This window comes from Rhopalosiphum padi, chromosome 3 (genome assembly GCF_020882245.1).
Source record: "Rhopalosiphum padi isolate XX-2018 chromosome 3, ASM2088224v1, whole genome shotgun sequence".
Lineage (NCBI taxonomy): Eukaryota > Metazoa > Arthropoda > Insecta > Hemiptera > Aphididae > Rhopalosiphum > Rhopalosiphum padi.
Window position 1 is genome coordinate 79,706,792 of NC_083599.1, and position 15,366 is coordinate 79,722,157.

At 29.8% G+C, this 15,366-nt stretch overlaps 1 protein-coding gene across 1 annotated transcript; it reads right to left on the bottom strand.

Annotated features, from left to right (window-relative positions):
* Positions 1–10,518: 10,518 nt before the first annotated feature.
* On the bottom strand, positions 10,519–13,577 carry LOC132926010 (zinc finger MYM-type protein 1-like). The gene is given in 7 exon segments (XM_060990362.1): positions 10,519–10,852; positions 10,947–10,976; positions 10,978–11,128; positions 11,322–11,565; positions 11,708–11,890; positions 13,183–13,422; positions 13,536–13,577. Coding segments are annotated over 7 exon segments (1,224 nt in total).
* Between the last annotated feature and the right edge of the window lie 1,789 nt (positions 13,578–15,366).

Genomic DNA, 15,366 nt, shown 5'->3' on the forward strand with positions numbered 1-15,366 from the left:
ATTTTTCGGTTAGAATACGGATCGGCTGATATATTTTCGGCTATTATACGCGCTCCCATAATTATCACGATTTACTATCTTTGACCGCGGTTTATACTTACTCGATATACAACCGTGATATCAGTTATCACAACTATTCCTTTGGTAATCTAATCTATTTTATTGTATATAAATCACAATTACGTCCGTCTATAATAGTAGTATAGCACAGTTAGCACAATAGTTTCAATAATAGTGAACTGCCATTGAGTACCTTTATATTTTTAGATTCACTTCCGTCTAACATATTAAAAAAAAGGTATTTTCTCGATTCTCTTTTAGACAATATGACTGATATGAATAGCAAAAAAAGGTCCCAATCCCAAAGCAACTTGTTAGCATTTTTTAAACAAAAAATCGAAAAATGTAGATGTAAGTATTTAGCAATGTTTTTAAAACATTATTAAATAGTTGAAAAAATTAGTAAATTATTATACAAAATATTTAATTTTTAAAAAACGTAGAAAAATACAGACTTGATAGAAACAAACATTGCTAGTATTGAGAAATTACAGCCACATCAGGATCAGGTATTTCACATTTAAATAGTTACATATTTTATTTAGATACTTTTGTGTTTTAATATGTGTCTGTGGTAATAAATAATAATATAGATAATTTGTTTATACAGAGAAACAAAGAAATTCAAGCAGTTTATTAACCAGACTTTGGTTAATGAATCAATGTTTAATTTCCTAAAAATTAAACTTTGATTTATCATTATTAAATTTTATGTTGATTATAAATCTATAATATATTTATATTCCAAAACTAATAAAGGTTTTGTATTAAATTTGTAGCTAAATTAATAAAGCTATAATTTTTACTTCTAAAATATTGGGAATTGTGCAATTAATATTTTTTTAAAACAAGTTGACTGCCGGAGTATTTTTACAGGGTTGTCCACACACGCTATGAGTACCAATACTGGTACTCACTGGTTTCGTCACGTACGCTGTTGTATTTGTAGACAGCTTACACCATAGGCCTTGGACTCAAGGAATGGGTAGAAACAGACATTGTAGAAATGAGGACATTTTTAGGTATCATTATTTGGATGGGATTGACTCCTCAACCATATCATATTGGAGCAAAAATGACATTTATAAATCTAACATTTCTAATTATATGAAAAGAAATTGATTTGATTTATTACTAAGAAGTTTTCATTGTTGTAATAATAATGAATGTCCTCGAGGAGATCGAATATTTAAGATACGTGGCTTAGTAAACAAATTTAAAAATTGCAACATACCAGGTGAAAATTTATGTGTCGATGAATCAATTATTCCTTTTGTCGGACGTTTGTCGTTCCGTCAATACATCCAAAACAAAAGGCATAGGTATGGAATAAAGGTTTTCAAGCTATGCACGAATGATGGATATACAGTAGGTTTCAAAATATACGCTGGACAGAAATCAGTTCCTGGGATGGGACTTTCAACTAAAATTGTTATGGAGTTGTCCGAAGACTACTTGGATATGGGGAGAACAATATTCACAGATAACTGGTACACTTCTATTAGCTTAGCAAATGAACTTTTATCCCGTCAACGAGTTCAGTAGGTACTTTAAGATCCAACAGGTAGTTTAATCCAAAAAATGTTATTAATGCAAAATTAAAGAAAGGGGAAATAATATCAAATAAAAATGAAAATAATATTCTTGTATTGAAGTGGAAGGACAAGAGAGATGTATTAATGTTATCAACTAAACACAACGATAACGTTATAGAAACTTCTAACAAATATAGTAATTAAACTGTTGAGCCAAAAGTTGTATTTGACTATAATAAAGCCAAAGGATTTGTGGATATTTTGGACTTAAGGGGATCATATCATTCACCGCTTTGGCGATCATTGAAGTGGTATCACAAAGTAGCGTTTTAAATATTATTATACACAAGTTTATTAAATGCACTAACCTTGTTCACTACTGTTACTGGTAACAAAATGGGCGTTACTGAATTTAGAGAGAGCATTCTAAAATCACTAATTCAAAAATAATTTAAATAATAAGACTTAAATATTAAAAAAACATAAAAATATTTTTTTAGAAAGTTAATGTAGGTGGGATGACGTATATCCCACCATGCATTAAGTGTTTAGTTATATGTTATACTAGTATACTACCAATAAGTACACAAATATTTTTTTTTATTATATATTTATTGGATATATTATTTGAATAAAATTATTTAATAAATGTATTATATTATATGTTAAATTTCGAGACATAGACCCGTAAAATATAAATATTATAAAAAAAATTAAGTATTAATCTTTTAGTAAATTTTATAGTATACTTGGATCCTTATATTAATATTACAAATAATACTGAATGGAAATATTATTAAAAAAACAACATTACACTTATTAGTTATACTACACTTTTAGGTTTACTATTATACTGTGAAATTAAAATAACATTAATAACTTAATTTTAAAAGTTAAAAGACAATTAAAATTATAATGAACTATGATAAAGTGCAAAACAATTTTTTTGTTTTGTCAAACACAAAGGAACATCGCATATTGAGCAAATCCATTCCGTTCGGATTTCATTTTGCTTAGTACTGCACATCTTCTTGTTCCTCTTTTAGGTTGATGAGCAGCCTGTTCGAACCTAATCATAGAACTTACATGTGGCTTATGTTTTTTAACAGCTACTGCTGTTTGTATTTTGGAAACGGTTTGAACAGATCGTTTTTCAACCAATGTTTTTGAAACGAAATCGTTAGAAATTTCACGACAAAAATCTTTCATTGTTATATTTATACCTAAATTTTGAAAACGATTTTTGATAAAACTATAATAAATAATGTAAAAATAATTTAAAAATATATAAAAATAACTATATTGTTACCTGATTTTATTTTGTATAAGACGTAAGAGTTAACTACTGCCGCATCAATAAAATGAAAAAAAAGTCTGTGCCACCATTTTTTATCTTTTCGATCTATTTGATAGGACTTCTTATTCTTGTCGAATTTATCAACGCAGTTCATATGTTTATTATATTCACTTAATACTACAGGGCATGATACCATTGTAATTGAACCATCTTTGGATCTTCTTTGAACTAGCGTAGTCTCCATCGGATTATGAAAATTTGACAACAAACTTACTATTCTTTTGTCGCGCCACTTAACAATCGATGTAGATTTTTCATCTATGGACCAATCGTATTCTCCCAATGTTAAATTCTTATCGTTTTTTAATGCTGGTAAAAATTTTCTTGTCAGATTGACTGTTCCACATGCATTTATATTTTTTGATTTTAAGTATGTTATTAGTGGGTAGCTAGTAAAATAATTGTCAAAGAATAAACAATGGTTTTTTTCTTGTAAAGGTTGTGATAGTTGTTTTACTACACGAGCACCCAATTGTTTTTCAGCCTTTTCACCGACTTATCCCGTATAAATTTCAAAATTCCATAAATACCCTTGCTTGTCAACTAAACACCAAATTTTGAATCCCCTCTTTATCGGTTTTTTCGGCATATATTGTTTGTTGGAATTTCGTCCCGTAAATTTGACCATACTTTCGTCAATCGCAATTATTTGAGAAGGATTATACGCTCTTTGAAAATTATTGAGAAGAGTTTGTATAAACGGCCTAATTTTGTATAATTTATCATACCCAGGTTGATTTTTTTTTTGGAATTAGTGAATTATCATTCAAATGTAAGTGAGATAATAACCAACCGAATCGATTTACTGGCATCAAACAACTTATATAAGAATCATGCAAATCGGGCGATGATGACCAATAGTCCCTATAACTGCATTGCTTCTTGATACCCATTAGAAGTTGCATTCCAATAAAACATTTCATTTCTGATATATTTGTTCGAATAAAAGCTTTTCCTGTTTTTAATTGTTTTTGATATGCATATAAATTAGTATGATGAACTATTTGATTAATAATTTCATCAGTAAATAAATATTTAAAAATAGTTGTTGGTGTACATATTGTCAAATAATTTATTAATGTTGTGGGACCCTCTGGACTTGTAAATGGAGTAGAATCAATTATTATAATGTCATTTTTTTTTGACCACGTTGGTTGAGTTTCAATCTCAGTTTCAACTGTTTTAATATTTACTGGACGTATTGGAGCAGATTCAAAGTTAGACTGATAATCATTATTTAGATCTGAAGAAGTACTAGGTAAAGAATGAATATCTAATGTTAACGACACATTTTCGTTATTGAAAGGTGCATTTTCAGAATCGGGAAATAATTGTCGGTGTATAGTTGTCCGAGATCTAACTTCAGTTGTTTTTAATATACATTTTCGACGGTTTGAACTACGAGTATACTTTTTTTGCTTTATTGGCGAAGGTAACAAATAAATATTTCTATCATCTAAGTTCAAAATTTCTGAATTTTCATCGTCACTTTCGTCGTCACTAGATTCAAATAAGACGGGTTTCGTTTTCGACTCGCCAGAAGGTGGGACATAATCATTATCATTATCCGAATCAACAAAAGAAGTTATACTATTATCATCAGACGGAATTTCTTCAAATAACACATCAGAAATTTCACCAACGTTTAGATGAGAACTCATTTTTGAAAATCAAAACACTAAAATATAATAAAATATATTTTAGAATAACATAAATTTAAAAACAAAAAAGAAAGTTGCTTCTTTATAAAAAAAATTGAAAAATAAAATGTTTGGAAAAATTTTGTTTACACATAAAGCAATAGGTAATATGCATTTATCATAAAAATGAAAGATAATAATATTAATATTATTATTAAATGTAGCATTAAATTAATAAATTGTTAATGTATATTACGACGTGTACCTATGTGTTTATAAATTATAATTTCCAAACACTATAATGCAATTTATTACTTAGTACATTATAGTAGGTATGCGGCGTATGAATAATACTTACGAGTCGCGACGACAGTTGCTGCACGGTGGGTTAAAATTTGTACTCTCGACTTTTACGTCGTAACAGACAAACCGCTATCGATAAAATGATTTTATTTGCACCAAATGACACTTTACAATATAGTTCATCATATGTTATAATTTCGTTCAAATGCATAAAAAATATATTGTAATATAAGCCTAACAAAATTATGAGTGACTCGTTGTTATCGAAATAAAAAAACGGGAAAATAGCTAATAATAACACTAAATACATTAATTTTAGATTTATTTTGATATTAATAGATACATGATAAGCTATTAAAACTATTTACATCACTTATTGTAAAAAAATAAATACAACTAATTGGGAAAAAAATATTTCACTAGGTGGGTTATTTTTCGTACCACCGTGCTGGAAATGTGATTTTAGAAGTGGGACAAACGGTATCCCACCGTGCCTGAAAGAATTAAAAGAGAATTAATATTCCATATTTATATTGTATATCCGCGTAGATTAAAGAGAAGATGGTGTCGTAATCTAAACCAAAATTAATTAATAACTATAAATTAAATTAACTTCTGTTATAAAGTGCTGCTATTGGGTGGCTTCTTTTTTTTTTTCAAGCGTCGCATGTCAAAAAAATAAATGTATATCCGCATACATGCTTATTGTAAATTTAAATTACAGATTGTATGTTTTTAAAATAAAGTTAAAAAAAAAAAAAAAATATTCTATATTATTTATTATTATTATTATTATTTATGTTATTATTATTTTGGGGCCCCGTGTTGTTATAATATTTTTTATAGTTGAGTGCGACAGTATCGTCTTTATTATTATATATATATATATAATGAGAATTCATAATTGATTTGTTGTCATAATAATTTATCATAATATATTGGTAACCTAATCAAAGTCCATGCGAGTCGCGGCAAACAACTGCCTATACATCGCAGTGGCGTAGCCAGGATTTTTTTCGGGGGGGGGGGGGGCTGATCAATTTTTTACACATCGGTGGTTTAGTAATATACAATAAATTATTTTACCTGTATTATTTATTTAAAAAAAAAAACAATAAAAATAGTAATCAATTTTCTTTTCAATTGGACATCATTTAGTATAATAACATTTTATATAATAAAACAAACTCGAATTTAATAAACATGAATATAATATGATGAATAAAAAAAAATTAACAATATTTATTTACAAAAAATTAAAGTGACAATTTTAACCTTCCAGCCTTTCCGCTGTTAGAAAATTTGTCCAATATTTGATCATCTGAAATGTCAATATCTCTATGAATGGATAGTAGTGCGAGACCGACAAGTCTTGACTCTGAAGTTGAATTTCTAAGGTAAGTGTTCGCCAAAAGGGCTCTTAATATACAGTTAGCCCCAATGACTCGCACTATAAGATGTGGTAATATGTAGATAATATAAAAAGAAAAGAATTTTGTCGAATTATTGTTTTAGTTATATTAAATAATAACAATATTAATAATAATTATAATAAAGGTGGACGTCTCCACAGATTACAATAAATAAATAATAAAAAGATTCGTACATAACCGTCCAAAAGGACTAGGGTAACAAAATAATAATAATAATAATAGTAATACGACCGTGATAGCGTCGACGACGTGATACAACTGTTATCACGATGATGATTGGCGATCGGGTCCGACAACTGACATGACGACGGCGATTTATCAGCACAGCCGGAGGTCAATGACCGTAAGTGCGACACGGCAAAACGTCGAAATAATCGGGCAGTGAAAACCACGCGGTATATAAATAACAGCGGGCGAATAACACACGTACTGGCCGAAAGCAGGTGGCACAACGAACACAGTTCGCAATTCGAAAGGCGGCTCTTCAGTCTGAGTACCACGAGACTCAGGATCCGTAAAATGCGGCGCACGCAAACCGACACGGTTGCTCACAGAGCAAAAAAACCAAAGGCCGCAAAATGCCGGACGTACGGCGGAGCAACAACTACTGGTGACCACACCAAAGCACGGCGGGGAGCTTGCTGGACTTTAGATAGCCAGACGGACATCGTCGGCTATCGCCGATTATCATCGTTAACGACAATAATAGCACCGATAAATATTCGGCCGTGTGTGAGTCGCGAACAGTAAGTTTTTAGTCTTCTCAAAGAACAAAAACTCCTTTCTGCAGTAGCAGTCGATACAGGTAGTACTGATATTAACTTTAGGAGTTGATACATGTTTGGAAACATATTGCTGTCACAGTCCGAAGTATTTTTTTTTTTATAAATGTCGTTTTTTTTTCATTTAGTTACTATAAATAACCTATTTGATAAAAAACTTACGCAAATTTTTTTTATTCATCGACTCAATTACTTACAATTTGATGTGACCGTATGGTAACGCTAGGATTTTGAGGTGATATAATTTACAATATTTTATTGAAATAGGTCGGTGACGCGGTGGTGCGCGGTGCACCGGTGGTGACACGGAAGGGGAAATTCGGGCGGCCACGTCTAGCCACCACGCGTCGACGGCTGCCGTACCGCGAACCTCACCCACCCTTTAAAATGCGAATTTCGAAAAATCTTTTCTTAGTGCGCCTATAGTCTATACCAAATAAGAGCGCACCGCGTTGGCGCATACAAATGAATCGCGGAGCGACGTCCGGACCCCCCTGGACAGGTCTATTAGCTCTGTGATTGGTCGCCGTAGTCGGCTATGATCAGCGTCGTCGACGATGTTACCGCCATCGGCGACGCCGCCGTACATACAGGGAATTGTAGTAACAATGCGCTACCGCGTATTATATTGCGCTACCGCGTATTACATAGTAAAATAATAGACCTTTTTTTGTTTTTTTTTAATTAATTTTTTTTTAAAAAATATTGAACACAAACGTTTTTACTACCGATACTACTGCAATTTTTTTTTTATTTGTGTACGTTTTATTATTTATTTTTCATATGCACTTTGATAATATATAATATTTTAATTTTTCATACCAATAGGATAGGGTAGATTATAAAGAATAACATTTAATAGGACATATTTTGTTTTGTATTCTTACACTTTATCAAAATTACACAGTCAGTTTTTACACATTGTCAAAGTTATTTACAAAAAATAAAAATAAATTTAAAAACAAAAAAAATAAAAAAACAAAATATATTTAATATTACTCATCGTCGCTAGAGAATTCAGACTCCGAAGACGTATCGCCAACCGTCATTGCCAGACTTCCTGTTTCTGCAGACAACAAATCGTCTACTATAAAATCGATTTTGTAGAATTTTTCTTCCTCCGTCATAGTGTGTCTTATAAAATTTTTCCACATGTTCTCATCCACTCTTTCTATACCTTCCAATAAAAGTGTTTTGACGTCACTCAACTTGTAGCTGGTGTTGTTCTTTTTAACGTGATCTTTCACGGATCACCATAGGTCGATAGATTACTTCACCTTTTTCCTGTAGCTATTTGATGATGTCTGATTTTTTTGTTGTCGTGTTTGGAATTTTTTCTTTTTTACAGAGTGATACGGGGCGTTGTCCATTATAATGACACAATTTTCTTTGAGCCGTGGTATTATGTTTTTCATCCAGTCATAAAATGTATTACCATTCATTTCTTCGTGATAGTCGGTCGTTTTTTTTGACTCAAAACATAATAGGCCACCTGGCACAAACCCATCTTCAGACCCAATGTGGAGAACAATTAACCTCTTACCTTTGCCAGATGGGTTCTGAGACCCCGTTGTGAAACCTTGAAGAAATTCATCACGAGGCGATTTAATTGTTTTGTCTACCCACGTTTTGCTGGAACAGCCGCCTGCGTTGACTCAGGTTTCGTCAAGATAGTATAAATGCCGCCCTTCTTCACGATATTTACGAATATTTTGTAAATACCGTCTACGCCACAAAACAATTTCATCTTTTTCTATAAGAGCATGGGCGCAACTAGGGTAAAATTTATGGGAGTGCTAAAACCTATACAACACGAGAGGCTCCCCCCCCAATTGTTTTTGATAAAAAAAATTATTACACAAAAAATATTTTTAGTTTAATATAGCATATAATATAAAAATTAATAATTAATTATAATAATATAATAATATTATATAATATAATAATATAATATAATATAATAATAATATAATATCATCATTGTTATTTGTTATAATAAATTAATTTTTCTATTAGTTAATGCAAATTTATCTAAAATATTTTTAGTATTTATTTTATTTGCTATTTCTTTTTCAATACAAATTGATGCTAGATTTGTAAATCGGTTTTGTAGCATGCTTGTTCAGAGCCAATTCTTCACTCTACGCATGGCAGAAAAAGATCTTTCACATGTAGCTGATGCTACTGGTATTGTGATTGCAACTTGTATCAATTTGTATAGATTTGGATAAACATTATTATTTATTATTTTCTTTATATCTTCAAAATTGTAATTACTAGCTAAACAATTTTTCAGAACAATTATTTCTGCCTTTAAACTATCTATGCATATTCCTAAAAGGTCCTGTGTAAAATATTGAGGAGTAAATAATAATACAATTTTATTCTTTCATAATAATAATTACTTTATAATGGTTTATAAAAAGCATGCTATTTTGGAAATCAAGATTTAAAAAGTGATCTATTGATATTGCAAACTGCAAACTTTCAGTTGAGAACCTTTTTTCTAAATTAGTTATAACTTGATCAATTATACGCATATAAGCTGTTTGTCTCCAATAAACATTAACTTCAATATTCTTATCTACAGTTTCATCTTGAATACCAGTATTAGTAAATAAAGCAAAATCGTTTAATTTATTTGGCTGAATTCGTTTACGTTTTGACCCTAAACAAAATATATTAAGTTACTAATTTTTATAAATTATTATTTTTAATTAAATATATTAGATAAAAAAATACACCTGTTTTTGGAATTTGAAGATCTATTTCATTTTCTTCAGAAAATTTTTCAATTCTTGTCCAAAGGTTAGCAAACGATTCATCAGATCTTAGGCTTTTAAATGTTGATATAACTCCATTAATAATATTAACTGACTTTCCTAATGTAGTATTAATATTCTGTAGTTGGTTGCTCAATACATTTATTATACTTAATACCTCATGAAGAATAAAAACTAAAACAATAAATTCACTTTTTCCTATTGAAGTAAGAATTCCTATTTGAAAAAGTTTATTATTAATAAAGAGTAAAAATTAAAAAAATAAATAAATTTTTTATGGTACAGTTGAAAATAATAATTACCTAAAGCTTGAGGCACATTCTTATCAGCTTGATCTTCAATTTCAATTTTAAGTGTATCGACAATAGCAACATAATTATCAATAATGGCTTTACAGTTTTTAAAACGGCAAACCCAACGGGTATCGCATACCCTCATAACAGAACTTTTTTTCAAACCTAATTTAGTTTGTACTTCATATAGTTTAGTATTGTTTGTAGGCTTTGCAAAGTGAACATAAACAGCTTCAAGGGTATTAAATACATTACGAGCCTCCTAAATTTAAATTTAAATAAATTGATAAATGATTCTTTTTGTTAATATATATAATAAAATATTATTAATATTATACCTTAATTGAAGTACATACATCCACAACAACTAAATTTAAACGATGTGCCATACAATGTATGTAAATGGCAGTTGGGTGGTGCTCTTTTATTTTAGTTTGTACACCATTTAAGTGACCAGACATTACACTGGCACCATCGTATGACTGTGCTACAATATTTATATGTTGTAGACTATTTTTTTGTTTTTTAAAAAAGTCAAATATAGCTATTACAATCTGGTCTGACTTTTGACCACTAGATACATCTACAAATCCTAAAAATCGTTCATGAATATTTAATCCAACCGTGTATCTAATAAATATAGATAATTGCTCTTCTTTATGACATCTATAACATTAAGTTTTTTTTTTTAAATTAGCAAATATTAAATTACTTAATTTATTTCTACATATTATATGACTATATTATTATAATAAATTACCTTGCTTCATCACACATTAGAGCGAAAAACTTCGTTTACAATAATTTCATTAATTTCATTAGCACATAATTGAATAATTTCATCCTGAATTTTCCAACTGGTATAATTAACATGCCGGTTATGAATATTTTGAAATCCAGGTACTGACTTTACATACAATTTAGCTAACTCTTTGAAATTACCTAAAAATGTATTTATTTTTATTTTTAAATAGTTAAGTAGTAAGTAAATATAAATTTAAATCAAGAAAAAAAAATTTTGTACTGTAAACTAACATATTATTTTATTTTGCTACAAAATATAATTATATATTTTTATTTAATTGTATTCAGTAAAATGTTAATAAGCTAATATAATATTTTCATTAAAACTTACCTTGATTAAGTGAATTAGTTTCTTCAGAGTGGCCTCGAAATGCCATTCCTTGTTTACTAAGGTACAGAACTATATCTATAATGTGACATATATAGTTTCGATTTTGCTTAACTTCTTCTTGATGTGCAGCAGACAGTTGTGATACTACACTTCCAGACTTTTTAGCTGATATATTAAGAACTAGTTTTGAAACATTTGTCAAATGGCTTTTAGATGAATTATGTTTCTTCAATCTTTCTGAAAGCTATATAAAATAACAATAAGTAGGTATACAATTTAATTTTTCAAAAAAATAAATCATTATTTAATTATGTATGAGCAAATAAAAAAGTTGAGTAATTAGAAGTATTGAATTTATTCAAATTAATTATGTTTTTTTAACTTACTTTATGCCAGTTATTAAATCCTATTTTTGCCCAAGTATCTTCCATATTTGTATTACTAAACATCCGACAAGCATAACAAAATGCTGCATCGCACATAATACTATATTCAAGCCAGTTATATGTATTGAAGTATTCACTACTGAATGACCTTAACTGAGAACCAAATTTTGTTTTTGGATATGCCTGAAATTAAAAGGAAACAAAAATAATATTGAACACCTATAACATCATTATACACAATTATTAACTTTACTGAATATCTAAGAGAAAAAAATTAATCATAAAAAAAATAAGTATAGTTGCTTAAAATACGGATTTTTTAAATATCAAGCATATAATAAATTGATATTAACTTTAAATATAAATCATAATAACTAAAAAGCATAAATAGTTTATCCACTTACTGTTAGTACGGGACGCATAGGTCCAGTTTCAATGTTTCCCAAATCATTGCAGTTGTGTTCAACTACTTTTGTTTTATTAGTTTTAATAGTCGACAGAATTATAGGATCATCAATATTATCTTCCTCTTGAAGTTGATCATTTGTCGAGTTTTCAGTAGTAACACGTGAATTTGTTTTAATTTTATTAAAAATACTAAACATTTTAAAATACAATTTTGTAGACAATGTTGTATGTTAATTTTAAGGATCTAAATGACAGGTTCACGAAACCACGATGTACAAGTGTATAAAGTAAAACTCGGTCAAATATAAAATAACTATAATATCAAGTACCAACTAATAAGTACAAAATACAATACTGCAGTGGTGAATCGTGAATGGCAAACACGTATTATTGTACCAAGATGGAAATATTGTTTACAAGACGTATAAATCGTATAATATATTTATATATAATTTTTAAATCCATAACATTCAATTTAATTCTATTATTAATCTATTGTATTGTTATGTCGACAGTACACTCTCGCCTCGCCACGCTAATGTTGACGATAAAATTAACGACGGTCATTGATTGGTTGAGAATCTTGGAAAAATATTTAAAAATACAACTTATTGATTCTACGTATAGTGTGTACACTGTAGTACTGTACCTACGCCTTTAGTGCATTATAGCAATAAACGCATAATATGTAATTTCCATTTATAATATTTTGATAAATTATCAATTTTACTGGTCAATACTCGTAAATTATTAATTATAAAATCAGAAATTTTACTAATAGGTACCAGGTACCAATATTGTAAAAAAACGGTATAGAAAATTTGGGAGTGCTAATTTTGATGTTGGGAGTGCTAAGCACTCCCAAGCCCCCCCCCCTAGTTGCGCCCATGTATAAGAGCACTATTGCGATTGCGTTTTGTGTAAACGAAGTCCATGGATTTCAACAGACGATGTAAATTCATTCTGGAAATATCTGGCAAAGTGTCGTCGTCTTTAATAACTTGCAGTATTTTGTCCAATGTGGGTATAGTTTTATTAAACCAGAATGAATGAACATGAAAACGTACTGTGTTCATCTGTAAATCGTCAAACTTATCTTTGAATGATGTTCTTATGCGAGTTTTGCACGGAGAGGTGACAGTTTTGTTAGTATTATATTCGCTGATGACATTTGAAACTGTTCGTTGTCCGATGCCAAGTTGTTTCGATATATAAATCCGAGCTTCTCGAACAGTTATATTAGGATTTTTTCTTAATTCCATTTTATATGAATTTACAATCATGATGCATTGACCTGATGAAACTGGCTGGAATAAAAAACAAAAAAAAACTATGTTAAGTAATGTATAATATACAGACAAAACTATAATACGTATATAATAATGCATAATACATTATGTGTATATATTTTTTTACTAACCTTTCCCATAGGATTTTTCGTTGAAGGTGAAACATTTGCCATAGTGTCACGTGAAAATTAAACAACAAGAAAAATTCAATAAACAGCGAATGCGCACAAAAAAACAAAAATACGTGTTACCGCTAAAGACCGTTAAAATGGTGTGATAATATAACATACTCTGTATAAGCGGTTGACCCTGGTGGCGCTGGAACGCACGACGGTAGCGCTCTTATTTGGTATAGACTATATACATAGTAATAAGTACATTTACTGAAAATTTCTTATTAATAGCTTCAGCAGTTCCGGCTAGGCGATATATATAGATAGATAGATTATGTTTTGGATGTTAAATTTATACTCCAATCTTTTTGATTAGCATATATGTTTATAATATTATTATAAAATGATTCTATCTCTTTAAGTTGATGGATCAAGGACTTTTCAATTGATAGTATAGCGAGAGAACTTAAACGAATTTGTGAAATAGTATTTCGAAAATAAGTTTTAATTATTTTGAGGCAAGAGAAACTTCTTTCATTTGATACACTAGTTGATGGTATGGTCAAAATAAGAATAAATAATTTATAAGCTTCAGGTAAAATGTCTTTCAATCTATCTTGTTCAATAATTTTAACCATGTCATAAATATGTAATAAATGTTGATATTTTATATCACTATACAAAACCTCCAATTCAACTTTTAATTTAATTATATCACAAAATATATTAGAATAAGTTAATTTCAAATTATTTAAAGTATTTTCTGGAAATTTACAAGAATATTCTTTAAAATTAGTTACATCAGCTAACTGTAAAAAAAGTAATTTATTTGTGTCTTAAAATCTAGTATTTGATTGAATTAGAATTGTTTGACCCGGGAACGGACAATAATAGGCCGTGCGCCCAGTTACCAAAATGTTTCGCGTTTTACTACGTATTATATTAATTACTAAGGGAAGCCGTAATTGTTCGGAATTATAATAATCCGGAAAATAAAATGTCCGGAACGTAATATCTCTGAATGTAAAATATCGGAACGTAAAACTCCGGACTGTAATATTACGGAAAGTAAAAATACGGAATAGTAAAAGTCCGGAAAGTTAAAAATTCGGATTGTAAAAATCCGGACTATAAAAATTACGGACTGTAAATTTCCGGAATTTAAGATTACGGACTATAAAACTACGGACTGTTATGTCTCGGAACATAAAATTCCGGACTGCAAAAATCCGGAAACCAATGATTCTCAACATTTATGCCGTAACATGCACTAATATAGTCACTATAAAAAGGTTACACAGTACGTGTGTTACAGCCGACCGATACACACGTGTGTTACCGTCTGTCGCCTATCGCATTTATTAGCTCTCGATAGCAGTAATCAGAACTTCACTACAATTAACGAGGTATGTTGCATAATTACGGCCCCCCTCATCCGTAGTAGGTAATATCACTCTCGTCGGATCGTCGTTCTTCACGATGGTCGACTCCACTGTCAACCCACCCCCCACTGCATCACACACACAACAACCAAATACACATAAAACCTTTGCAGAAACCACTGCAAACACACATTTTCCAAAAAGAGATCAAGCAATAATCTTCAATACAATTCAAGATGTGCCACAAATTGAATATATTAAAGCATTCAGCCAACTAACACACCCAAATAATATAAAATTCGCATCACGCATTTCAAACAATAGGTTCTGCATATACTTTGCAAGCAAAAATATAGTTGAACAAATCATTTCAAAACAACCATATATCATAATAAACAACACGGAAATATCTTATCGCCGTCTCATTAACCCAGCCAAACGCATAATCATATCTAACGTACAACCGG